Below are 27908 nucleotides of genomic sequence, written 5' to 3' on the forward strand. Positions count from 1 at the left end.
CCTCACAACAAGCCTGTGAGGTACCGGTAGGTTAGGCTGAGAGGCAGTGGCAGGCCTAAGGCCGCCCAGGGAGCTTCATCGCTGTGTGGCCTAATTATAGGCAATAATTATAATTGTAATTATATTAAAGTTGTGAACCCTCACCTCCCAGGTCTCAGTCCAACCACTGCACCACACTGGCCCTCAGTTCGCGAGTTTAAAGCTGATTTATTAACATACGAGGGCAGCTGGTCCGCTGTGTATCTGAAGAAGTGTGCATGCACACGAAAGCTCATACCAAGAACTAACTTAGTTGGTCTTTAAGGTGCTACTGGAAGGAATTTTTTTTATTTTTATTAACATACTGTACTTCTATACCGTTACTGATAAAAAAACAAAACCCTACAACGGCCTACAACAATTATACACGAACCCGTACAATAAAAGTCAACACCAGAGAACAGGTGCTACAGCGAGAAGCGCCCCGCTCCCTCCGCCCCGTCTAGCGGCGTAGGCTGTGGCCGGAGAGAGGCGGAGCGAGGGCAGCTGGTCCGCTGCCAACCCCGCGCATTCCCGTGACCCTGCCCGGAGAGGATGAGCGGGCCGGAGCATCCCTTGCCCCCTCCCCGCCCAAGTACGCAGCGGCAGCGGCAAGAGCGGGCAGGGAGGCGCGCGGAACCCCCCTCGCGCCCTTGCCGCCTTTTCCTGGGAGCGCGTGGCGGCGGCGGCGACCCTTTTTACCTTAGCTCCGGGAGAGCGAGAGCCGCGGGCGCCTGGCGAGGGGCTGGGAGGGGCCGAGGCGTGGCAAGGCAGCAGCGCGCCCGGCCCCCCTCTCTCCGCGCGCCCCGCCGGGTGGAGCTGCCTTCCCTCGCCTCAGTCGGGGGAAGCTCTTCGCCTGCGAGATGGGCGCCGGCATCCTGGCCCTGGCCCTCTTGGCGCTTTGGCGCCGCGCCGAGGCGGGCTGCGCGGAAGAGGCGCGCTGCTGCGCGGGCCGGGACCCGAGCTGTGCCAGCAGCGGCTGGCGCGTCGACCGAGCCTACGGGACGTGCTTCTGCGACGAGGCGTGCAAGCTGACGGGCGACTGCTGCTATGACTACGCCCAGGCGTGCCCAGGTACTTGCCGCGGAGGGAGAGACTGGAGGGGGTGGGTTTCTTTTTTTGCCTCCTGAGAACAGGTGTCCGAAGGGTTAACCGTGAGCGGCTTTTGCCGGCGGAGATGGGGGTGGAGTCCACTCTGCACATGCTCAGAGAGCCGCCGCTGGCTTTACTCGGACCCTCTTACAAACCAGGGCTAAGCCTTGCCGTTGGCTGGAGAAATTCTATAAAAACGATTATCTTTTATATATGGTTTTAGCTGCTAGTATTTTATCTGTGTTGTTTTAATTTGCGTGAATCGTCTTGTGTCGCAGAGTGGGGGGAAAGCGGGATATAAATAAATATAAAAATAATGTTAATAATAGTTTCAGCTTAAACCCCCAATAATGAGACGCTGAACAGCCACCTGCTCAGATGCCAGATCTCCACCCAGGACTTGACTTCCCTTTCCAGCCCTGGCATTGGCCACTTTTTGCTCTTGATCCCAAGGAAATGCAGGCTTCATAAGCAAAGGCTTTAAACAAGGAGGGGAAAGCACGAATTTCCTTGTTTTTTATTTTACATGGGAAATCCAATTGAGGAACCAAAAAATGCAAGGAAATGACTCAGGGAGACTTCACTGGGTATTTGTTTGTGAAGTAGATTCCTGCTTGAGATGGAGATATTAAATTCCTTTGCAAATCTAATGTATTGAGAGCATGAGTGGTGCAATAAGCAATGTTGGAATAGAGTTATACAAAATATCATATATGGAGGCTTCTTTTCTCTTTCTTTAAATGTGTCATTGCCATGGAGTAAAGTAGAAGTGTTTGATTTGATATACAATGCTTTGTTGGGGTAAAGGTAAAAAAGGTAAATGTAAAGGACCCCTGACAGTGAACTCCAGTCACAGACGATAAGGTAGGAGGCCTTAATGAAATCAAATAGTCATAGCTATGAATCATGGTTTAAAATTGTTTTTTGAAATCTTTCTAAACCATTAACTAGGAGCACCAGCACTAAACACAAAAGGTAAGGGCTGAGGGAGGGAGCAAGTCACCCTGTAATTCAAACAATGCTGGTATAGATTTATCAATGAAGGCAAGAATCCTGCCAGACATATACAAACCTTTCAGTATAGCAGCTGGAGTCAGGACCTGAATGCCAAAGGACCAAGCCCTCCTAGTGAGAAAACCCTCCCCTTGGAAATTGTGTTTTTTGTTTTTGTTTTAAAAAAGGTTGCATAAGGAATTATTCCTCTTTTTAATTCTTTTTACACAGCTGACAGGAGCAGGTGCAGGGAGACGTCTGTGAAATGTGAACCCTAAAGGCCTGCAACCCAAAAGACAATTAAAAATAACTTTTTTTATTTCAGACAATATTCACGACTTCCCTCTTGCAGTGTGCAAGTGTTGCTTATTTGCTTGATAGCTTTTGGAGCTGTCTGCTCTGCAGGCATCTTGGACTGGTGTGCTAGGTTTGTTTCTGCTCTGTTTGGTGCATTGTGGAATGGATTATATGGATTAATCTGTGAAGCAGGGAGAGAGATTGCAGTGGAAAGGATCCGGCCTCAGAGTGGGGAGTTGAATTGGATGATCACCTAGCCTCTTTAAGTCCATTTGCTCAGACTTGTACCTCAGGCTGATCGTGGTACTATAGATTATAAGGCAAACTGGCGTTTCTGAATCTCTGTTTTGCCTCATGATGTTAACAATTGTTTTAATACTCGATTGGAAGCCGCCCAGAGTGGCTGGGGAAACTCAGCCAGATGGGCGGAGTATAAATAATAAATTATTATTATTATTACAATGGGGTAGTGGTAGTTGCAGAGGGAAATTAGTGGGAGAGGATGCTTAGCTTTCATCAATTCTACCTTGCATAGTGCTACTCCAGCCCCTTTTAAATGCTTTCCTGCCACCCAGTTCTCAGGATGGAAACAAGCTTTGATGGTGGAGGAAGCCCTGGCCAGGAAGCAGTTGTGAAGGAGGAACAGAAGACAGAGGAAGTTTTAAATATCCCGTCCAGTCCATCACCCCTCTTCTGCAAATGCCCCCATATGCCATGCATTATAATTACCTGCCATTGAAAATTTTAGGGTATCTTGTGTTTGTTTCATCATCATAGCAGTGGTTGGCAAGTGGTGGTCCAATCTACTATCTGACCTACTGAGCATTTCTCTTTTTTCCCCTCCTCTCCTGCCTAGTCTTTGCTTGAACTGCATGAAAGTCAGGGGCGGGTGTGTGGGGTGTGTGCCACAAAGCCACTGACATAGGTGGAGCAGCATGGAAGCAAGGTTGGGGGAGTGTACAGTCAGAAACTCTGGATTGGCTCTGCTGGTCAGCCTGCGCAGTCCCTACCTCAGGCCACTGCCCTACCTCACCCTTGCACGTGTGCAGAGGAGGGCAGCCAAGATGACCAAGGGCCTGAAAACCAAGCTTCATGACAGGCATGTTGAAAATCTGGCCGTATAGATTTAATCCTGCCCCTGTGGTAGTTTATTTATTGGGGTAAAGGGTAAAATTTTTAAAAAGTGCTTTGGTTAAAAACCCTCCAAAAAGGACAACAACTTAAATCTCAAAAAAATCTCAACAACTTTGAAATCTGGCCCTCTTTGAAAAAAGTTTGGACACCCCTGCTTTATGAGGAATGGTTGAAGGAGCTGAGTATATTTAGCCTAGAAAAGAGATTGAGAGAAGATATCTAAAGGGCTGTAACCTGGAAGATGGAGCAAGCTTGTTTTCTCCTACTCTGGAGACAGGAACCAATGGCTTCAAGTTAGGAGATTCCAACTTAACACCAGGAAAACTTTGTGACAGTAAGAGCTGTTTGACAGTGGAACGGACTCCTGAGGAACACTGTGGACTCTGCAGTACATTCTCCGTGATTCTGATTTTCATTCTAATCCTCTGGCACATCCATGTAAGAAAGGAATGCAATGGCCAGTGGCATTTTTTTCTCTTACAATCAAGTGTTATATAAATTTTATTAAATAAACAAAAAATAATTATTGTCTTTGAAATGAGCAAAAATAGTGAAATCTCACTTGAGCATGACTTTTAGTTCTTCCATCTTGATTCTTGGGAGGGTAAAGATTGCCAGTACAAAGCTGTTTCTTAGTGACTTCCACTCCCATCAAGCTGGGAGTCCAAAGGAATGAAAAGATCTATTTGGGTGGTCCGAAAGGCTACTGGTATGCTATACTCTGGCATTTGACCTTCTAAACTGAAATTTAGATAGGAAAATGTGACATCAGTCATTATTAAAGTGTTTTAAAATAAAAGATTTCCTGAGGATTGTTAGTTTTGTTAGTTATTGGGGGGTGTGTGTTATTTTTGGAATGAGAGAAGAAGGGGTAGCCTTCCAAGTAGGAGGTGGGGCCTTGAGGGACATGCAAGCTGGGTTCAAAGAAAATAAAAGATGGCTTGGAAAGCAACTTCCATTTCTGCTTATCCCGGATTTCAAACATAGCAAAGTGTGTAATACATTTTTCACACATTGGTACCATATTCCTATGAGGTACTGTAATTTTGTAGCTGCTAAATTGAACTAATCCAGGCTTCCTCAACCTTGGCCCTCCAGATGTTTTTGGCCTACAACTCCCATGATCCCTAGCTAGCAGGACTAGTGTTCAGGGATGATGGGAATTGTAGTCTCAAAACATCTGGAGTGCTGAGGTTGAGGAAGCCTGAACTAATCCCTTAGCAGCATATATTTAAATACATATCCTGCCCTTCCTCCCAAGCCAGGGTAGCAAATAAGTCAAATAGGAGTGCCAAGACCCAAGCTAGACTGGGAATCTAGTTCACGAAGCATGCTTCTCTCTTTGGAAGGTGAAAAAAGGAAAAGTGTTAAAATTTTCATCGGATTACATTCAGGAGGGAAAGTTCATGTGAGGGGATTGAAAATAAATAGCATCGAAAGGCTCCCTTCACTTGGCTGCTGAATGTGTGGCTGGCAGGCAACATGGCTGGTGCTCCCATCAAGGACAGGGTTATACAGTGCATGCCCCTCATGCATTCTTCCATTGTGTGGGGGATTCCTGTGTGGTGGCTTCCAAAAACAATACTACTCCCCTAGCTGCTGTATCAAATTTTGACAGTAGAAAAGATGAAGAGGTAATACAGTGGTGCCTCGCAAGACGAAATTAATTCGTTCCGCGAGTTTTGTCATCTTGCGATTTTTTTCGTCTTGCGAAGCACGGTGTCGGGAAAGTTTTGGAAAAGCTTCAAAAATCACCAGTCTTTAAAAACCTCAAAAAAGGCTACCACACCGCGTTCTATGAGTTGCTCCTGAAAGTCAAGTCGCAACTGTATTAACGGTGTTAAGAAAAAGGAAACAAACTTGCAAGACGTTTCCGTCTTGCGAAGCAAGCCCATAGGGAAAATTGTCTTGCGAAGCAACTCAAAAAACAACCCTTTAGTCTAGCGAGTTTTTTGTCTTGCGAGGCATTCGTCTTGCGAGGTACCACTGCAAGTAACAAATGTGAACAATTCATGAAAGTGATCTTATTTTTAGTGCTGTTGATTGGTCATAAGGAGAGTTTTCCGTAGGGATCAGTGGGACTTTAAAGTGCATTTGGCTGAATCATACTTGAAGGGAGAGAAAGAATAGAAGGGGTGAATGTGAGGAAATGCATTTATCGAATTATACTTTATTACAAAGACCTAGGGTTATGCAAGGCACAAAAGTTTTGAAAATGGCACCGAGTGTTGACTTCATAGTGTTTAGTCAGAATTACCTATGTGGCCTCCCTGTGTTTTCCTGCCAGAGGCAGCCTATGATATAGAGTGTGGGCATAACAAGCCCCGCCCCCCATCCCAAGTCCACTCACTAAGTATTACAGGGGAAATGTTAATAATTTGATGTATGGCTTCATAACTTCCTCAGGTATTATTACTGATGATAATCTTAAATATCTTTGTAGCTCTTCCATGCATCGTTGGGGAGTGGAGTCACTGGAGTGGCTGCGCAGCACAGTGTAAGCCGAACTTCCGTATGCGTACACGGAACATACAGCAGGAACCCAAAAATGGTGGGGAGCCCTGTCCTCCATTAGAAGAGAGAGCGGGATGCCTGGAATATACTACCTACGAGGGGCAGGATTGTGGAGATGAGCACGGTACACGTAACATACTATTTTGCTCCGAATCTTCCATTATGCTACTCACATCCATAAACATTTGCTTTTTAATAATTCATTTATTATGACTGGCTGCAGTAAAAACACTGGGTACTATTTATTAAAAAAAAATGCAAAATATTTTTCCATAGGGTTAACTATCAATTGATAAGTAGCATATTGCATGAAGCAAATAAAAGAATCTGCCTTACTGTCTTTCCATTTCACTAAAATGGCTTCCTTCAATATATTGTGCTTAATTTTTGCAAACTGAGAGCACTCATATTTCCTCCTGCTTGCCAGATCTTCCCCTCTTCCTCCTTCCTAACATTAGCCATGGTTTCAACTACTGTAATATGTGCTTGAAGCCAAAACCATGTTCTTATAATCAGAGTTTTCAAAGGCACTACAGTTAAGAGTCTCTGTGAAGTTTGTGTAAACCATAGTTTGTGTCAGTGCATGTATAATACACAACTACAGTCAGTGATGGGGAAAGGGTGGAATTGCTTCAGAGCCTGGAACAGGAACGGAACATGTTCAGCAGGCTGACTCCCATCTTGCAAGCTATGATTTATAGGGAGCAAGTGTCATATCTCCACTAGGTCAGAGTTGTGCCAGCAGTTGGTTTTGCAGCGGGCCCAGGACTTTACAGGACACATGTGAATGGTCTGGTTCTCTACCTGCCACATTTTGTGGTATGTAAATAGCTTTGCATTCTGCTTCCTCACTGCACCTGGAGATGTTTGTTACATAGCAGCAGCACCAGTGATAATTCTGCAGAAATGCAATTCTTATGTTCCAAGTCCCAGTGAACTGAATTGTCTTTTTTATGTAAGTGCTTGTGTAGCTTTTTTCTTTTATTAAATTTCTTGTATTTCTCCTGGAAAGCAGACAAGTTTGTTTATTTTGAGACAAGGCTATAACTGTTAACATACTTCAAACATATTTAACTTGGGTTAGAAGGGATTGCATAGTAGCAAATAAAGAGCAGCCAGCAGGGTAAAAAGGTAATTTACATGAAAATATTCATTGGAATGTGGGGAAAACCTATAATCTACTCAACTGCGAATGTTTGCCCATTCAACCTCTTGTTGAGAACCATATTTCAAAATGACAGGGATATTTGCAGGACTTTGGACGTATTGAGCCTTCACAATTTATAGGCCTATAACCAATAACACAGTAGTCCCTCATGAAAATAGCCGATCCTACTAGAATGGCCTTGTCTGCCAGTTTATTTGATGACTATCTTATGATAGAGAACTCTGTGTTTTCTGCATCACTTCAGCTAAACAGTAATGTCAGTGTCTTTCATCCTTCTTGAAGAAGCTTGTTTAGTATTGATAAACCTTTCTCTTCCTAGTTCCTGCTTTTATAACTACTTCTGAATACAGCAAAGAGAGAAAAAAGAGAGCTGCAAATCCAAGGTGGTCTTCAGAAACAGAGAATTCTAGGTAATTAAGGCTGCAATTCCATACTTGCAAGCCCCGTTGAACTCCACAGTATAGAGAAACGCAGGCTTGAGCTATAGGCCAATCTTGTAATATGCACCTAGGTTATTCAGTTCACAGGAAAGAAAATATTGAACATTCATGTAGAGTAATTCAATCAGGCCTGTTCCAGAGTTAATCTGAAAGGGATTGGTGGAAGCTGACATCCCCCATCTCTTCTCTACACAAGCTCCTAAAAATGCTCTGCCAATCACCCTCTGCCAAGGGTACCTTGAGGAATAGGATAAGCTATACTGTAAGGGTTCTGAAGGGGGCACTGCAAAAATTAATTGGGGCACCTTCCATGTTCAAAACTCCACTGGCAGAAGGCCTCTCTGCAAAGTTTTCAGGAATGCCTCTTTCTTCTCAGTCCCCTGTGCCGCAGCCTACTTCATATTGTAGGGTCTGCTGTGAGGCGACTATTTGATTGTAAGCACAGCTCAATAGTATTTTGTTCCTATAATTTGTCTATGAGGAATGCAGAACACTCATGTTGCCTAGCTGCTAGGGAGCCCACAGTGATTGTGAAGATCCTTCTGTGATGTCTTTTTTTTGGGCAACATGTATTTCATGGATAACTCACTCCCTGCTACAACTTCACCTATAAATGGGGCTTTATTTCAACTAACCTGCCTTATTTAAGAATTTTTTTAATCTGTTCTGTAACCCATTCCTAGTGGTAGCAATATTAAGTTAATTACTCAGATACTTTCCCAATTCTATCTGCATTGTCTCAAAATACGGGATCATTCTCAAGAGCCTTTAATTTAAAACACCCAACATCAGCATAGCTAACCTAGTGGAATCACTGTATTAAAATAAAGTAAAAAAATATTGTCTGCCCAGGTCAGTTTGCTGGCTGTGAACATAACATGGCTGTAGCTGATAGACAGTAATGTTTTGTTCAGCTATCATCAGTTCATACAGACACAGTGGACAACATATTTTGGCTTACTTTTTACTGCAGTTGCAGGTAATAGTTATGCTATAGTCTATTAAATGTATAATGCAACACATTAACCAAAGTTTCTTCTCTTAAGGAGCTATTGTGTGGAATTTAAAACAGAAACATTGTCTCCTCGTTGCTCTATGGAGAATCGCCCATATGCTCGATGGATGCAGTACATCAGAGAAGGATTTACGGTGTGTGTAACTTGCCAGCCTCCAGCAATGCACACTAGCAGCCATCGCTGTTTTGGAGATGGTGGTGATGCAGATGGGTAAGCAATTGAATCTCATTTCTGAAGCCCTACCATCAGCACCACAAAGCTTTTGACTTATACGTTATATTGAACAGTTTTTAAAGAGAGTAGATTGCTGACACAGAGAACATTTTAAAGTAACTTGTACTGCTTCAAATCACTACTGTATGGGCACTCCTCTGTACAGTATTAAGGTATACAAGTGCAAGGCCAAGAGCATTTCTCTATTTTGTTCATGTGAATGCAGAATAGGAACTTTCTGACTTGAAGTTGAACTGGGTCGTTTTGACCCCCACCCTCATTCAAAAGTGAGATCTTTTAATGTAAAGGTGTCTCAATTTAGGCTAAAGCAGCAATTGCTTGATATCCAGGCTTCAAACACCATTTCCTGCATTTAAATTACTGTTTAAAAATACCAAGTTTGAGTTCCAGCAGACAACATAATAGTTTTGAGACTTCATTCGATAGTTGGCTCACAAGGAGACCCTCCCCAGAGCCTGAAGAGGATGTCCTCTTTAATAATGTCTTTTTCCCAATTGCCCCCTTTCCTTCGTCCCCTCTTAAATGTCAAAACTAATAGATGACATCCCCCCTTTTCTCCAAGTGGTCGTTCAGCTGTCTTAAAAATCTTCTCTTTTACTTCACATCCCTTTCTGACAAAAGTGGGGTTAAATTAATCATGCAAAGTAGCTAAAGGCACATTTCTTTTTCCATACAAAAAACAGGGATGCAAATTGTACTCCAATGAGTTGCAATACAGGTGGGGGCCTAGACCCTACAGGCTCAGTAAGCAGAGTCCTTAAATCAATTATTTTCTTGGTCCTACTGTAGTGAGTGCTACCACCTTGCTGCTTTTAACTTCTGCCTCCATGACTGCATCAAAAGACCTTGGCAGCCATGTTACAGAAAATATAGGCTAATTCACACAGAACTCAGCTTACACCTACCATAGCAGAATCAATGCATAACTTTCTTCATTGATGGACAGTTATTATGAATAGCTCCTATCAGTTCAACAAGTAAACTGATACAGTAAAGTCAAAGTTGCTATTAAACACAGATGGCTTACCTGTAGCCCTCCAGGTGTTGCTTGACTGTGACTCCCATAATACATAACCATTGACCATACTAGCTTGGGCTGATGGGTGTTGGGAGTTCAACATCTGCAGAACCCCTGCTATAAAATCAGTGTACTTAAGAAAGGTTACTGCAATATGATGACACAGTAAATGCAAGTTGCTTTTATATAGACACTGTGAAAATGTTGCATTGTTATGGACTCAAAGGGCCAGGTTACTTAAAATACTTTCTTACGTATATACTTACCTGATCCCCAAGATCACTAGAGACCCTGTTACAACTTCTTTGGCGAAATAAAGTGAGGTGGCTGGTTGCTAGGGAAAGTATCTTATCTGTGGCGAAACTATATTGACAGAAGGTGAAGATTAAAAAAATGTTTCTAATCTGGGCTTTTCAATTTTATGTTTTGTGTTTTATTGCATATCTGCCATAAAAAGAAGTATTAAAGTTTGATGTGTTGATTTATAGCTTATGTTTATTTTTTTGTGAACCAACCCGAGAGCATATGCTCTTAGCTGTCATACAAAAAAGTAATAAAATTCATTTTGCAGATGCTACGAATTAGAATTATTGAACAGTGAAGTAGCTATTTACAGGATGCTCAGTAAGTTTAAACAGGAAGTTAAAATGCCATGTATTTATATCCAATCCCCGTGGGATGATGTTTATACATATGTTCTCTTTTTAGGAATAAAGTTCTTCACTGGCAAGCGGTTGGCAATCCATCCTGCCATGGAACATGGAAAAAAGTTCAGCAGCTGGAAGAATGTTCATGCCCTCTTGTACATAGTTTTATTTTTACGTAGCAGTTTGAACACATAACCTTTAATATTTTACTGAACTGAGGAAACTCTTCTACTGTTGGACTTCTGTAGCCCTATTAGACATTGCTTTTTAACAAGTGACAAGTCAACATTTTGAAATCACAGTCTTTTGCTGCACTGAATAAAAACTAAGCTAATTATTGTAAGTTATGATGGGCATCTTGGGTCTGCAGATGGGATTTGAGTGAGATTTTACTTGGCATAATCCAGTATTGATGATCATTGTGGAAGCCTCACTGAAAATGAGGCAATCCAGAATCACTTGCCCCTATCCATTTTAATAGCAGGCTAGTGATTCCCAGTTTGTTTTATCCAGTACAAAAGACAATAATCACCATTCAGAAGGATGTTCCTGGGATAGATACTGGAATTCCAGGCATATTCAACATCAGTCAAATATTACAGGTTCCTTAGAAGGTGCACACACAAAAGAAATGGTTAGAGACTGCCTGCTTTACATGAACGCCTGAATAGGGAAGCTGTTTGATGCAGCTTCACAGTACAGCTAATCTTTATAGATAAGTAGCTCCTCACATGAGACAACTACTAACGTGTGGCCCCTCATCATGTGAATTCTTCTGACCATCTGGGGTTTTCTGTTTTAATTGCTTGTAGCAACTTTTATGCAACTGTGCAGAAGATAGGTTTGAATTTCTTATCAAGCTCTCAAGGCTAAAAGATAAATTATCATAATGATTGAATGCAAATCATTTTATTTGCCTGATAACTAGATACACTACCTTTTCAAAAACGAGCTTAAGCAACAAGACTATTTAATAAAATATACTAGATTTTTTTGTGTTAAACATACTTACACCAAAATGGTTTTCACTGGTCCGCTGTAGACTACATAAAGGAATCACCTGACAAGATCCAGAAATACAGTATAGGGAAGAGTGGAGTAAAATGAAAATATTTGGGAAAACAGCTTAAACCATGTTTAGTTTGACCAAAGTCCTCCATCTGTCTTTCAACATTACATTAGTCCGATGATTGAAGTCATAATGTAGAAGAATTTTAGTCCACTTTCCTACTCCAAACTCCTGTACACCCTTTTTCAATTTCTCGTCTTCTTCCCAACTCCATCGCTTTAAAAAACAAAACAAAACATTGTGATACTCAGATATGCACAACACACTTCAAAATATTTTCCTCTACTGTTGAGTTAACAAGCTGTGAAGGAAACCTTCAGTTCTTACCATTATGATTTTTTAGGACTGAAGGAGTTAAATCTTCTGCATACTTGTAGCCTACAGAAGTGTAGCATTTCAGGAATTGTTCCCACTAGGGACAAGGTCAATAAATCCAATGTTTTTATGGAAAAACTGTATTTAAATATGGGACTTGTTTTGATGGAAAGCTAATCTAGAAACTATTTTAGCAAGCTTCAAATCTAGGGTTTTTTTTTAATAAAACGACTATCAGCCTAATGACCATCTCTAGCATGACTGATTTTTCTACATCATATTTTTAGAAGGCAGAAACTCCTTTGAGACAAAAATGCACCGTATTTTTCGCCCTATAGGACGCACCAGCCCATAGGACGCACCTAGCTTTTTTGGGTGGAAATCAAGGGGGGGGGGGAATTCCCCCCCCCAGGTTTGCGCAGCCATCCCCAAGCTAGAAGAGGGAGACAGAGCGCTCCGTCTCCCTCTTCTGCCTTCAGGGACAGCCTCTCTAGCCTCCATGGGGCAGCGGCTTGCCCCGCTGTCCCCCGAGCTTATGGGGCTGGCGATGGGGAGAAGCAAGCTTGCTTCTCCCCCCCCGCCAGCCTCCACATCAGGTCGGGGAATAGCGGGGTGGTGGTGCTCCGCCCCCCCACTATCCCCCGAGCTTATGGGGCTGGCGATGGGGAGAAGCAAGCTTGCTTCTCCCCCCCGCCAGCCTCCAGATCAGGTCGGGGAATAGCAGGGTGACGGCGCTCCGCCTCCCCGCTATCCCCCGAGCTTGTGGGCTGCAGGCTGCTGCCCGCAAGCTTTGCGAGCCGGCGGGACCTCCCGCCGGGCTTGCAAGGCTTGCGGATAGCTTCCTGAAGCCTGGAGAGCAAGGGGGGTCAGTGCGCACCGACCCCTCTTGCTCTCCAGGCTTCAGGGAAAGCCTGCATTCGCCCCATAGGACACACACACATTTCCCCTTCATTTTTGTAGGGGAAAAAGTGCGTCCTATAGGGCGAAAAATACGGTATATCTTCCAACCAATCAAGCAGGGCACAACATTCACTTGCCAACTGAAAATGACTTTCTGAATTCTATTTTTAGCTGCAAAATTAGCTGTAAAAATATATAGACCCATGTATGCAAGCTAACTAAAAAATAGTGCAATGATTAACACAGAAGACACTGTTACAACATTCACTTTGCCTATGGGAGAATTGAACAATGGCAACATTGAACAGAGTAACCACTCAGAGAGTTGTAAAAAGTCAACAGCCATTTGAACATTCACAGTGTTCTTTCATGTAAAATCTTCTATAAACATCCGTCACTATTGAAATGGGTAGGTTCAGCTTGTTTGGAATACTCAGAAGAGCTGCTTTGAGCTCTGAGATTATTTCAATAACAAAGATTGTGAAGAAAAGCAACGTATTTACTTATTTTAGGGAGAACCTGAAATTGTCCACAATGAACACAGTATTTTAAGTCTGGGATTGCCGGCTTCCCAAGCCTGCTAGGCCAAGACCCTCTCCTGCCAAGCTGTGATGTCACTTGTCAACTCTGGAAAGGAGTTTCTGCGCAAGTAGGGGCACCTTCATCTTCATGGAGGGCACAACAATCAATGGGTAGCTAAGATGGCTACATTCCAATCTCAAAGTCAGTATCTAAATAGCAATTTCTGGGAATCACAAGTTTGGAGAGTGATGTTGTGGGCTTCTCATAGGCATGGATTGGCCACTGTGACAGCATGAAACTGGATTCAATGGGCCCTTCTAAGGACATGGTCTGCATTTTATAACCCTTCCCCCATTCATACCTGTCTCTTAGAACTTGTTGACAGAGATAAAGTATCTTCTTGACCATTTTCAGGATCATGCAGCTCCGTCTTGTCTAGTTCAGGTAACAAACAAAACAAATATTTTGAATCTTTCAACTACAATGTATTATTAATGGCCTAAAACTCAGGAATTTTCTTAATACAAATTTATTGCAAAACAGTGGAAGATAATTTAAATAGCAGTTAATTCTGTGGGCACAGCTTTATTGCTTCTATAAGACAGTATGTACAACTACATCAGCTAATAAGAGAAAAGAACTAGGGTGACAAGAAAGCTTGCCAATAATTTAGTTGTGTGGAGAGCCATATATGCACGGTTTACTTGCAATTTAGCAATAGCCCAGGGCAACCCAAAATGACTTGCAACCAACTAACCAGACAGATAACACACACACACACACACACACACACACACACACACACACACAAACACACACTCTCTAAAACCAAGCGGTATAAAGAAAAACAAAAACATCCTACCCACTTCTAAAAGGCAACAGATAGTTAAAAGGCCAAAGGCCTGGTTATAGGGGAAGATTTTTGCCTGGCACCTAAAGATATATAATGGGGCCAGGTGAGCCTCCCTGAGGAGAGCATTCCACGAGTGGGGGGCCACCACAGAAAAGGCCTGTTTTTGTGTTGCCACCCTTCGAATCTCTCGTGAAGGGGGTACGTAAAGAAGTGCCTCAGATGATGATTGAAGAGTCTGGGTTGGTTCATATGGAGGCAGGTGGTCCTTGAGGTATTCTAGTCCTGAGCCATTTAAGGCTTTATAGGTCAAAACCATCACTTTGAATTGGCTCTGGAAACAAACTGGCAGCCAGTTCAGTTGGGCCAGGATCGATGTAATATGCTCAAACTGTCTTGCCCCAGTAAGCAGCCTGGCCACTGAAGTGTGCACCTGCTGAGGTTTCTGAAGAATCTTCAGAGGCAGTCCCACATATAACGGATTTCAGTAATCTGTCCTAGAGGTTACCAGAGCATAACTACAGAAATTAGACTCCCTGTTCAGTCAGGGAGGCAGCTGGGCCACCACCTGAAGCTGATGGAAGGCACCACTGAGGCTACCTGAGCATCAAGTGACAGAAAAGGATCCAGAAATACCCCCAAGCTACATACCTACACCCTCAGAGGGAGTACATAGCCCCATCAAGAGCAGGCAATCTCCCATCTGTCTAGTCTAGGGAACCACCCACTAACAGTTCCTCAGTCTTATCTGGATTGAGCTTCATCTTGTTGGCTCTCATCCAGTCCATTACCAAGGCAAGGCCATTACCAAGGTGCAGCACATGAACTGGCACACCTGCAGATGCGTGTCAGCAGCATATTGCTGACAACGTGCAGTCATACCTCTGGTTGCGAACGCTGCGGTTTGCACCTTTTTGGGTTGTGGACTGTGCCGAACCTGGAAGTACTGGAATGGGTTACTTCCGGGTTTCGGTGCTCGTGCATTGCAAACGCTGTGGGTTGCGAATGTGCCTCCCGCACAGATCACGTTCACAACCCAAGGTATGACTGTACTCCAAACCCCCAGATAACCCCACCCAGCGATTTCATGTAGATGTTAAACAACATCCAAGTAGGACCAGAACCATGGCAAGTCCTAAATAGTTGGTACCAAAAATAGTTTAAGGCTGTGATCCAGGTATGAATGCATAGTATTTATAAGCAGTTTTCTTGTATTTAAAAACTTATAGCAGTATTTCAATTATTTACCCACCAAAATTAAAATGAAGTTCATATACACTGAAAGGATTGCAGCACTTACTTTGAAGAGCACTTCCTTTTCTCCTTATTTTTCTCTGGGGAGTCTGTAGTTGCCATGAATCCCAAGGTACTTCGCTAGCTAATGAACAAGTTTGTCTATTTGAGCTATAAAGGAATGAAACATACATAAATTTCAAGTCTTGATACTTAACTATTTTGAATTCATGCTAGAAGATATTTTTGCAGTGGTTTTTCTTTGCTGGATGGAGTTTATTTGAGGGACGGGTGAGATCAGAATTAAGAACAAAATCAATATAACTTTGGCCACATTCCACAAAGCTTAGTGCCTCATGCTGCAAAAAACATTCCTCTTGGGAGGCCCCAAACATAGGCAGTGATGAAGTGGATGTCCACATAATATTTTGCTTTGTATCAAATTAGGATACTCTACCAACATTTTACCCTGCATATAGAAAATCTGTCACCATCTCTCTCAAACTTCAGAATCCTCTTTGATATAAGTAAACTTCTATAACACTATATTTCAGCTGCATTCATCATATTATACAGGGACACGTGATGCTGTGGAAGTAAATACTGTACTCAATTTTACTACTCCTGGGTAGGAATCTGGGTTTTAAAGTTCTATGTTTGATCAATACTGCTACTTTTACCATTCTGTAGTGCCTTAACATCTTCAGCCATGCTGCCTGATGCTAACTCTCCCTGCATCTACCCCACCCCAGGTCTATTTCAGGAAGCTCCCAGGTTAGGGTTCCAAGGAAAGTTGCATTACTGCCAACTGCTCTTGGGTGCAACACCATCCTGGGTAATGGGGAAAAGTGAATAAGAAGGACAGATTGATATAGTTATTGTGCATCTGTGGGGCACCTCCAATTTACAGCGCCCATTGGCAGAGCAAGAAAAAGCTTCTCTCAGTGTAGTTGTATTTATAAACATGCACACATACAATGCTTTTGAGATGGAGATGCTATACAGAAACCCTAATGTCTTACTAAATAGCTAGTGATTTTCCAGCCTATGCCTCTACTTACTAAATTTTACTCTGATAAAAACGTGACAAAATGTATGGAGCTAAGGAAAATATGGTTTCACACAAAAAGAGACTGACTCTTCAGGAATAAATCCCTGCTCGCACCTACACTACCCTTGCTATAATAAAGCTGCAGTAACAAGAACCATGTTCAATATGTACTTACTTTAAAGTTACAGATAGGTAGCCGTGTTGGTCTGCCATAGTCAAAATAAAAAAATTCCTTCCAGTAGCACCTTAAAGACCAACTAAGTTAGTTCTTGGTATGAGCTTTCGTGTGCATGCACACTTCTTCAGATACACTGAAACAGAAGTTGCCAGATCCTTCTATATAGTGAGAAGGTGGGGAGGGGTATTACTCAGAAGGGTGGTGGGAATGGGAGATTGGCAGATAGCTGAGATGAGCCTGTTGACGACTCTTAACGACTGCAATAGGTCTTACAGGAAAAGGGAAGGGGTGAGAAGGTGAAAAATGGCTTAGTCATGTATAATGAGATAAGAATCCAATGTCTTTGTTCAAACCAGGTCTCTCCATGGTTTTAAGTTTGGTAATGAGTTGCAATTCAGCAGCTTCTCTTTCCAGTCTATTTCTGAAATTCCTTTGTAGTAAAACAGCTACTTTGAGATCTTGTATAGAATGTCCTGGGAGATTGAAGTGTTCTCCTACTGGTTTCTCTGTTTTGTGATTCTTGATGTCAGATTTATGTCCGTGTATTCTTTGGCATAAGGTTTGGCCTGTTTGTCTAATATAGAGAGCTGAAGGACACTGTTGGCATTTGATGGCATACACAATGTTAGACGATGAGCAATTAAAACCGGTCTCACCTAAGAGATCTACAGCAAACCTTTTCAGAACTAAAATACCCAGCAGATGAAGTTAGACAACAGATCAACAGAGTCAGACTGATACCCAGAGAGAACTTGCTGCAAGACAGACCCAAAAAAGAAAATAACAGAACACCTCTAGTCATCACATACAGCTCCCAAGTTAAAACAGTACAACGCATCATCAGAGATCTACAACCTCTCCTGGACAATGACAGTTCTCTTTCTCAAGCTCTGGGAGGAAGACCTTTCATTGCCTACAGACAGCCACCCAATCTTAAACAACTCCTAACCCACAATAATACTACAACCAGACTTAACACGGACACTGGCACCAGAGCCTGCAATAAACCCAGATGCCAACTTTGCTGCCACATACACCCGGACAACACCATTACTGGCCCCAACAACATTACACATACCATCTCGGGACTATTTAATTGCTCATCGTCTAACATTGTGTATGCCATCAAATGCCAACAGTGTCCTTCAGCTCTCTATATTGGACAAACAGGCCAAACCTTATGCCAAAGAATACACGGACATAAATCTGACATCAAGAATCACAAAACAGAGAAACCAGTAGGAGAACACTTCAATCTCCCAGGACATTCTATACAAGATCTCAAAGTAGCTGTTTTACTACAAAGGAATTTCAGAAATAGACTGGAAAGAGAAGCTGCTGAATTGCAACTCATTACCAAACTTAAAACCATGGAGAGACCTGGTTTGAACAAAGACATTGGATTCTTATCTCATTATACATGACTAAGCCATTTTTCACCTTCTCACCCCTTCCCTTTTCCTGTAAGACCTATTGCAGTTGTTAAGAGTCGTCAACAGGCTCATCTCAGCTATCTGCCAATCTCCCATTCCCACCATCCTTCTGAGTAATACCCCTCCCCACCTTCTCACTATATAGAAGGATCTGGCAACTTCTGTTTCAGTGTATCTGAAGAAGTGTGCATGCACACGAAAGCTCATACCAAGAACTAACTTAGTTGGTCTTTAAGGTGCTACTGGAAGGAATTTTTTTATTTTTACTTTAAAGTGATACAGTGGTACCTCGGGCTAAGTACTTAATTCGTTCCGGAGGTCCATACTTAACCTGAAACTGTTCTTAACCTGAAGCACCACTTTATCTAAGGGGGCCTCCTGTTGCTGCCGTGCCGCCGGAGCACGATTTCTGTTCTCATCCTGAAGCAAAGTTCTTAACCTCAAGAACTATTTCTGAGTTAGCGGAGTCGGTAACCTGAAGCGTATGTAACCTGAGGTGCCATTGTACTAACCTTTGCTTGGTTTCCAAACAGTTTTCTTTCTTTGATTCAGTTACACTGTTACATTGCAATTCTAACATTATTTTTCCTGAACTTCTAGCTTCCACTTCTTTCATAGCTTCCTGTAAAACAGAGAAGAAATGCCACTTTACTTCACCAGCAATAAAAAGTAGTGCATTGTTCTTAGAAATACTATATCCATTTCTTGGGGGGTGGGGGGAGTAAAACTACACTACAATGTTAAGAACAAATTTCAATGATTTACGTTCACTCACCAACTTAAATGACAGGTACAGTGGACCCTCTGGATATGAATTCAATTTGTTCCGGGGGTCCGTCCGCAACCAGAAAAGTCCGTAGGCAGAGGCGCTGCTTCTGTGCTCATGCACGGCGTGATTGAGCGCTTCTGCGCATGTGGCGAAACCCAGAACTATACAGTTCCAGGTTTGCCGCGTTCATAACCCGAAAGTTATGTATCCAGAGCAGTATGTAACTAGAGGGTCCACTGTACACATAAATTGGAATTTTTCAAACCAGGATTATATTTTGCTTTGTCTTTAAAGGATGTAAGCCAATTTTTTTTCATGTTTTTAGTATTTGTTTAATTTTCCATAAAATGATATTCATGTGAAGTGAGATGTCACATTGCTTCAACATACCTTCGTTAGAAAATCAGTTTTTTCACTCAAGAAAATATTGATGTATGATTTGATGTTCTGAATCAAAAGACTGAAACTGAAATTTCGGAGAAATGGATGATGTGGATCTTTGTGTTTTACTATTGCAGCCAGCTTCATTCGCAAAGGCTAAATGCAAATAAATAAAAAAATCAAAAATTAATATATATATGATCAGGGTTACATTGCATTGTATCTTACTAAGGATATATACCTTTACGAACAGCTAGAGTATGTTATTTCTGCCTTCTACGAGCCAAAATTTAAGAAGTTCAGTACAGGTAGGATCGGTCCATTTGTTATCCTGGTACAAATCACATCACAGCTGCACAAATTACCCTTCTTTTATCTAGCATTTTCAATCTAAAGGAATATTTTGCTCTATAGACTTGTTTGTGAATAAATTTTCAATACTTCTCCATATAGTTACAGATTGCAAAATGTCGAGTGGCTATCCTATTCAATATAGGGAACTTGATTTTCATTAGTTAAGATCTTTGGTGACCAAGAGCAATGTCTTCTTGTCCGCAGCTTGGCTTGGGAAAATATGGAACCCTACCATGCATGCTTTCTGCCATGGAGATGAGGGGAAAGGAGCAAGGAAGAAGCAAAGCTGCCTTGCTTATTTTGAAATTACTACTACTACTACTACTACTACTACTACTACTACTGTTGATATGCTGTCCATCTGGGCATCTGGGTTTCCCCAGCCACTCTGGGCAGCTTCCAAAGAATTAGAAAACCACAGTAAAACATCAAACATTAAAAACTTTCCTATACAGGGCTGTCCTGCATAGTGGAGCTTTGCATAAAACACTCGTGAGAACTGCACACCCAATACTCTGGAGCTCCAAAGGACACCCCCAATGACATTCTCAACATTCAACCTGCATCTAACAGCAGTGCACAACGTAAGTCACATGTTACTGTCTGAACTGTGAAGGAAGCATATCTAACTTCAAGATCTCTAATGTACAACTCTGTAAGGTGGCCCCTTTCTCTTCACGTCATACCACACACCCTCCTCTCTATACCCTGCTCACATTATTTCCTCAGCACACCAATCTCTTTGTCCACTCTATAGCACTCCCCCTATTTCTGCCCCTTCTCTCCACCTCTTCCTCAAGTGCAGTAACGGCACACAAAGCTTTCACTTTCCAAGGAATTCACACCAGTGACTGATTCTTGGGCACAGGCAGACCTTGCAGCATAGCTGGCTACAAGAGGCTAAAAAACCTGATGCTGAATCCAAGGAGGAGAAATAATATAGGTCTTTTCTCATTAAGTACCACTTCCAATAAACTAGGCTGGGCCTTAGAGACAACTGCAAGCTATTGGCTATTGGGAATTATCTTAGGGCGCTGTGTCAGAATGTAGGCTGTATGCTGTGAAGGTCTGGTTTAAGAGGACACTACAGTGGAACCTCGACCTACATATGCCTCATCTCGCGGACATTCCAAGTTGCGTCCGTAGCAAACCCAGAAGTAAACACGGGGTTTGCCACGATTCACACATGTGCAGAAGCAGCTTCTGCCATCTGCATGTGCGCAGAATTGCGCTACCGTCAAATGCGCACGCGCACAATACGCCTCTTCTAGCGTACTGTTTCGACTAGTGGACGGACCTCTGGAACTGATTATGTCCGTAAGTAGAGGTTCTACTGTACTAAGGATAAAACCCTGGAGGTTTTTAGTGCATAGATAAGGCTTTAGTGTCTTCAGATTACACAGTGGCTGCATCCACAAAGGTAGAAACTACAACTGGAGCAGGGGTGGCTAACCTGTGGCCCTCTGGATGTTGTTGAGCTATAATATTCATCATCCTTGACCATTAGCCATGCTGACTGGGGCTGATGGGAACTGGGAGTCAACAACATCTCAAAGACCACAGATTCAGCCACCTGTGCACTACAATGTAGGTCCTTGCAATGCCAGAATCCCTGGAAGTAAGGCCCAAGGGAAAGTGACAAGCTCCTAGGTATTTTCTGATTTTCTCATTAATTTTAACTGATTTTATCTTTCGTATCTCTTTTGTAACCCCATTCTACACAGTAATGCAATATATAATTTAACAAACAAGCAATTAGCTTGGTAAATTTGCATATTGATCATTTATAGGCATCTGATGCTTTTTAAATTTGTTCCAGACCAAACTGTCTGGAGTAAGCAAGCTCCTGGACTCAAAAATACTGAAACTTCAGTATTACCTCATTTGAGAGAGATTCCGGAAATATTCTTTCCAGGACTTCTGCTGACTCCGTAAAATATCCTTTTTCCATATACACTGCTACAGCCTACAAAGAAAGAATACATTCTGGATTGATTAAGAGGTGTCACAATTACACAAAAAGTTGTAATACTGTATGGGAGCAAAGCTACTTCTGCAGCTGAATGTTACATGACCAATTTTTGTTAATGGCCTTTCCTAAGACTCAATCCTATGGTCTTGCTTGGACAGGTCAATGATAGTCCATGAAGAAATTTAAATGAGTGATGCTCTAACTTATTTCCATGGCACATTCAAGCAAATACGGCTGCATGGATTTACAAACAGACCTGAATCTGAATTAACCGCTTGATGTCTTCATGCAGCTTATCTTGTTTGCTTTGTGTTTTTAAAAATGAAGTCCAGATTAATAGGGCTTTTTCCAGTGGTGAAGAGTCTTCATCATCCCCCAAATGAAAACCTTAAAAGGAAATAAATTGAGAAGGGCAAATAGTGTATTTCATAGAGTAAAGAAGACACACACAAAAAGGACACTAAAATTTAGCAATCATCATATGCCTCCACAGCTGATGGTTTTAGGTGCACCTTGCCATTTGTTAAGCCTCCTCGTTTGACCCTTACAGAATTAAATGTGACCAGTTTTTGTTCTATCAACCAAATACGTCAAACTAGGAAGGCCCCCCTTGGACATATTCTCAGGACCTATGCATTTGAGCTTGAGATACAAAGAACCATGACTTCAAGAAGATGGAAAGAAATAGAAGAGTATTCAGGGCACAGCTTCTCAGTTGGCACCAGGTGGCACCTTGCAGTGGAAACACATTATTTGCTGCTTCTGAGTGGCTCCAAAGCCCAGAACAAAGGCAGACAAATGTAGTCTCAGGGAATGAGCAGAATCCTTCTCTCAGGCCAGACTTTAGACATGATCAAGAGCACGGGTCAGCAACCTTTTTCAGCCGTGGGCCACAGTCCCTCAGACCATGTGGCAGGCTGGACTATATTTTGAAAATAAATAAATGAAGAAACTCCTATGCCCCACAAATAACCCAGAGATGCCTTTTAAATAAAAGGACACATTCTACTCATATAAAAACACACTGTCCACGGGCCAGATTGAGAAGGTGCCTTAGGTTGCCTACCCCTGGTCAAAAGCAACAAGAACCTCTTATTGCTTTTAACTTTCCCCAGTGACTTGTGCAAGAGATCACAAACAATAGCTTTCTATCAAGACCAAACAAAACTTTTAGATGCCATTCATGACTGTCCTTATATGAGTCTCATCCTTTCCAACCCTATGTCCAAGTTTAGACTGTAAGCTCCTGAAAACAGCGACCTTTTGTTGCTTTGTTATGCCACTCTGTGAAGCACTGCATGCATTGTTGGCACTAAAGAACAGAAGCCTCATTTGATTTATCCGTACAGGTAACTTACAACTTATGCACGTTTAACTTGTGCACGTTCAGCTTTATGCACTAGGCTTTTTTAAAAAAACAAACGAAACAACAACATTAAAAGCGGGTGGAAGTCAGGGAAAAAAGTTTTTGGCAATCCCATCCACCATTGAACCCAATGTGTTTTGACTATACACTACTTGGGCTTTAGGTGCTATCCTCAGAATGTAATCCCAGTGTAAGTTGGGTTGTAAAGGAATATTGTAAAGGAATTACAATGCAAACTGAAGAAATTTAGCAGAATATTTACCAAGTGATTTTCCTTCTGCAATATATGCCAACAGCTGACAAAGGCACACTGTTTTCATTTGATGAGTTTCGATTTGATTTAGTCCTTTGATAATAGCTGGAGAAAGAAAGACCATACATGATTAGATGAATTTTGTTCCTATAGTGCCACTGTGTGGTTATCAGTATCAGGAACCTTTTCTGTATCTTAAGCACAGTTACTTGAAATGAAGCTGTGCTGAAATCAATGGTACTATCTTTCAAATAATTTTACTTAGGACTGGAGAATTCAAGGGCAACTTTTATTTAGTGGCTTGCACTGATGCACACATTCTAAAATATGACTAGTCAATCTGTCAATGAGATTCATCATATTTGCATGCAATTAAACAATAAGTTTTAGAGTTATTTTGACCATAGAGGGAGCCAGAGATCAAGAGATTTTCAGGCCAATTTTCAGCGGAAATAAATTTCAGGACACTTTCAGGTTGAATGGTGGTAACAACCCAATTTCCCCCCAGTGTGACAGGCTGAAGTACACTGGTACCTCTGGTTACGTACTTAATTCATTTCAGAGGTCCGTTCTTAACCTGAAACTGTTCTTAACCTGAAGCACCACTTTAGCTAATGGGGCCTCCCGCTGCTGCCATGCCGCCGGAGCACGATTTATGTTCTCATCCTGAAGCAAGGTTCTTAACCCGAGGTACTATTTCTGGGTTAGCGGAATCTTTAACCTGAAGCGTATGTAAGCTGAAACGTATGTAACCCGAGGTACCACTGTAGTTACTTAAGTCATAAATGCATTGTGTCTTTGTAAATTTGTCTTAGAAATAATGCAGCACATAACAGCAAACATGATACAATTGCTCAACAGTTTGATACCGTATTTTTAGTGTTCATTAATTATTTGACTAGGTCATTTCAGGCAGAACATACTAATCTGCCAGGTTAAGATAAGAGGAAAGCTTTGGTTTCTCTACTGTAGTTACTACATCAAGGAAAAGCATTCCCTTATAAGTCCCTGTTCTAAAACCACTGGAATTGTTTTTTTTTTTACTGCTTTTAACTTGTGTTTTTAAATTTGGGAGGTTTTTTTTTTGTTGTTTAAATTAAGGGACATGGGTTGTGCCTGGGAAGAGAGGAGCTGGGAAGAGCTGGCTCTGGGCTACATAGCTGCCATGATGACCAGGGGCCCAACGCATCAACCAGCAAATGCAGGTGGCAGGCCACACTCTGGACCTTGTTTTCTCAAATGGGCAGGAAGAATCACTTCCTGTTGAGATTGAGGCTTTCAGCACCTTTTCCCTTCTGCAGAGGTGGGGGCCCTGGGAAGGGTGGTACACTAAATAAGTAAGTAAGCAAGCAAGCAAGCAAGCAAGCTGTAATAGAACCAGAGTGGTATAATGGGTTGAGTGTCCTTCAGCAGGGATACCCAAGGTTTTATTTTACAGTGGTACCTTGGGTTAAGTACTTAATTTGTTCCAGAGGTCCGTTCTTAACCTGAAACTGTTCTTAACCTGAAGCACCACATTAGCTAATGGGGCCTCCTGCTGCTGCCGTGCCACCGTCGCATGATTTCTGTTCTCATCCTGAAGCAAAGTTCTTAACCCGAGGTACTATTTCTGGGTTAGCGGAGTCTGTAACCTGAAGCGTATGTAACCCGAGGTACCAATGTATTTCAGAGGGACCTTGGGACAGTTGCTATTTCTCAGCCTAACCTTCCACACTGTTAAAGAGGATAAAATTGGAAAACTCTATTCCTTTAATACCCTGCGCTTGTGATAACAAATTTAACGCTAAATAACCTTTTCTCTCACAGGAAATTCCCCAGGAGTCTGAACTTGCTGTTCTCCAGTGCAATCAGGTTGGTGGGATGCGGAAAGTTTCATTAGGTACCGCTACAGATGTGTTGATTGCATTTAGAATGTGGCCAGCAAGCTCCAGCTTTACAGGGCTATCACATCTTGTACCTGTACCTGCAACATCTTGTACCTGTACCTGGGCTAACACTCCTTCCAGTAGCACCTTAAAGACCAACTAAGTTAGTTCTTGGTATGAGCTTTCGTGTGCATGCACACTTCTTCAGATACCTGAAGAAGTGTGCATGCACACGAAAGCTCATACCAAGAACTAACTTAGTTGGTCTTTAAGGTGCTACTGGAAGGAATTTTTTATTTTGACTATGGCAGACCAACACGGCTACCTATCTGTAACTGGGCTAACACTGCAACTGCTAAAAGTACAGGGACACCTCAAGGGAAAATAAAACGGAGGCATGCTTGGAACCATTCATACTGGCTCTGCAGTTGTTATTTGTGTCCTCTTGTCCCTCCTAATAAACTAATATTCACACACACGCGCGTACTCTCTCCCTCTCTCTGTGTGTAGATTCCCCCCCCCCCCCCAACGGAAGAGGCTATTGTTGCGCGGTAATTTGCGAGCGAGGTTGTTCTGCTGGCACGAGGGAGGAGAAGCTTCACTTTCTGTGTTTTCGAGGCAGAACCAGTCAAGCGAGCGGCGGCAGCTCCGGCCCCCCCCCGGCAGCCCCCCCCCCACCGCCGGTCGCCGGGCCAGTCACTCACTCAGCGCCTGGTCTCGGCTGTTCTCGAATTCCCTCCGGTTGCCCTGACAAAAATGGCGGCACTGGCAGCGGCAAGCGAAGTCCAGCATCCATCCGGCGGCGACCGCCTCCACCTGAGAGAAAGGAACCTGCGCCTCGTCACGCCCAGCTGGACCTGCCGCCGCGGGACTCGGTCGCGGGGGACGAACTGGGCCGGAAACCGTTAAACTCGCCCCAACGTCCATTTCCGAATCTGGCGCGCTCAAAACGAATACGTAAATCTCCGCCCCCTTTTCGCTCAACCGTCCCGCTACGTCACCGGTCCCATTCTGGCCACGCCTCTTCCTGCCGCCTCGCGGGCCATCTGGGAAGGAGTCTAGCTTCTTTCCTAGATATAGAAAGGGGAGGGAGGGGGGGAAGGATTACGCACAGCGCTCACTTCCGGACTTCATTTAATGCTTCCCTCTTTTTCCGGGGCAGGGTAATAACACAGAGAACCGTCCCTGACTCTCTTACCTCTTTTCTGTATTGCGGACAAACATTTTTTTATGCCTTGATATTTTCTCTCCCCTCGCCCTCTTTCTTTGCATGGCTACTGCATGTTTTTATTTGTAATTATCTGTCTTCCTTAAAGTTTAATCAATCTTTTATATTTAGTTTTAATTTTATTAATGTTTAATTGTTTTTTTATGAACCCCCCCCCCATGTTTTTAGCTGCTCCTTCTTTATCTGTAGGCCGCCTTGAGTCCTTGTCAGGGGAAAAGGCGAGATAAAAATAATACGTAATAATAATGTTCGATGAAAGTGTTTTCATTTTGCCAGTTTGGCAGGTTTAGCCTTCTGGAGAGGCTGAACGATTAATGGGGGAAAGTAGATATTTCATCACATATCCCTTCTCCATTTCCAAGGAACTTAGGGTGGCACACATCACCCTTATCCTCCCCTTTTATGTTCACCACAACCCTGTAAGATAGGCTAGGCTGAGGGATCAGGACTCACAGAAAAATGGAGACGACATCTATGATAAGACTTCTGTAGCAGCCGTTCTACTAGACCCAGCCAACGTAACCAATGGTTAGGGGGTGATGGGAGTTGTAGTCCAACACCTAGAGGGCCACAGTTTCACCACCCTGCTCTAAAGAGAAGTTATAATGATATGACTGGCAAGTGCACCCCTTTTTATATGTCATTTTTATATGTAGTCATCAGCAGACTGGGAGAATTCATTACGTCCCATCAGAATGCGGCTTGATGGAAGAAGGACATGATCTCTCTAACTCCCATTCTCTCTGCAAAGAGATCCCTTAGGAGCTATAGGATTTAATAAAGCCTTTTCCTTTCATCAGCTGAACAGTTCCTGAGGGTATAGCCCAGCACACTGGGACTTGGGTTGCTTTTGATTACATAAAAGAACAGTGTTCTTCATAGCGACTTGCTTAAATTGAAATGGGCATGACTGCATTCCAAGAAAGCTTGGTTCTAGTTGGTTTGATGCTAATTATTACCATTTGATTTAGTGCTGAGATCAGCTAGTTCTGATCATTTCCTGCCAAACTGAAACTGAATTGAACTGTTGTACATGCCACTGAATTATTGTGGAAAATTAGAGTGACTCTTTTCCTTGGTTCTCCCTACACTGTTTTAACTTTCAGGTGAGATAATTTTTCAGCTTTCCTGCACTGGTTTTCAGTAAGGACTCCCCTTTTTACTATTTGGGTTGAATTAATAAAATTGTGCAAATTTTAATTCTGGGGTGGGGAGGTTGTGGGGAGTCCACTGTATTGCCAGTCAAATAGGATCACGATAAGCAAACAAGCATTCCACCTTCTACAATTCATCAATTCATCACCACCTTCTACAATTCATCACCACCTTCTACAATTCATCACCACCTTCTACAATTCATCACGAACTACAATTCCACCTTCGTTTGTATTTTTTAAAGTTTCTATTAGGGCGATTCTTTGAGGTTAATTAGCAAAATTGTGCAAGATACATTAAAAAAAAAAATCATCCCGCCCCAAATATCTTTAAAAGAAGTACAAGGAACTGAAAGACAAGTATACTGTTGTGAGTTTGGGGTGGGGTGCGCTGTATGTCTGAATTCCTTCCAATTCCTGGAACCAGCTGGGATTCAAATTGCT

At 42.6% G+C, this 27908-nt stretch overlaps 2 protein-coding genes across 2 annotated transcripts; one reads left to right on the forward strand and one right to left on the reverse strand.

Annotated features, from left to right (window-relative positions):
• Positions 1-548: 548 nt before the first annotated feature.
• Positions 549-12172, forward strand: SBSPON (somatomedin B and thrombospondin type 1 domain containing). Its single transcript, XM_083517423.1, has 5 exons — positions 549-1092; positions 5978-6172; positions 7536-7626; positions 8703-8882; positions 10633-12172. Exons 1-5 carry the CDS (start codon positions 882-884, stop codon positions 10748-10750), a joined length of 795 nt encoding a protein of 264 aa, XP_083373549.1. The 5' UTR covers positions 549-881; the 3' UTR covers positions 10751-12172.
• On the reverse strand, positions 11465-26123 carry TERF1 (telomeric repeat binding factor 1). The gene is made up of 9 exons (XM_083517452.1): positions 25787-26123; positions 23227-23322; positions 21855-21985; positions 21506-21592; positions 19282-19428; positions 18635-18744; positions 15528-15631; positions 13739-13812; positions 11465-11856 (listed from the first exon to the last, which is right to left on the reverse strand). The coding sequence occupies exons 1-9, from the start codon at positions 26007-26009 to the stop codon at positions 11698-11700; spliced, it is 1131 nt and encodes a 376-aa protein (XP_083373578.1). The 5' UTR covers positions 26010-26123; the 3' UTR covers positions 11465-11697.
• Between the last annotated feature and the right edge of the window lie 1785 nt (positions 26124-27908).

Source organism: Podarcis liolepis, assembly GCF_965112155.1.
Source record: "Podarcis liolepis genome assembly, chromosome: 8".
Classification (NCBI taxonomy): domain Eukaryota; kingdom Metazoa; phylum Chordata; class Lepidosauria; order Squamata; family Lacertidae; genus Podarcis; species Podarcis liolepis.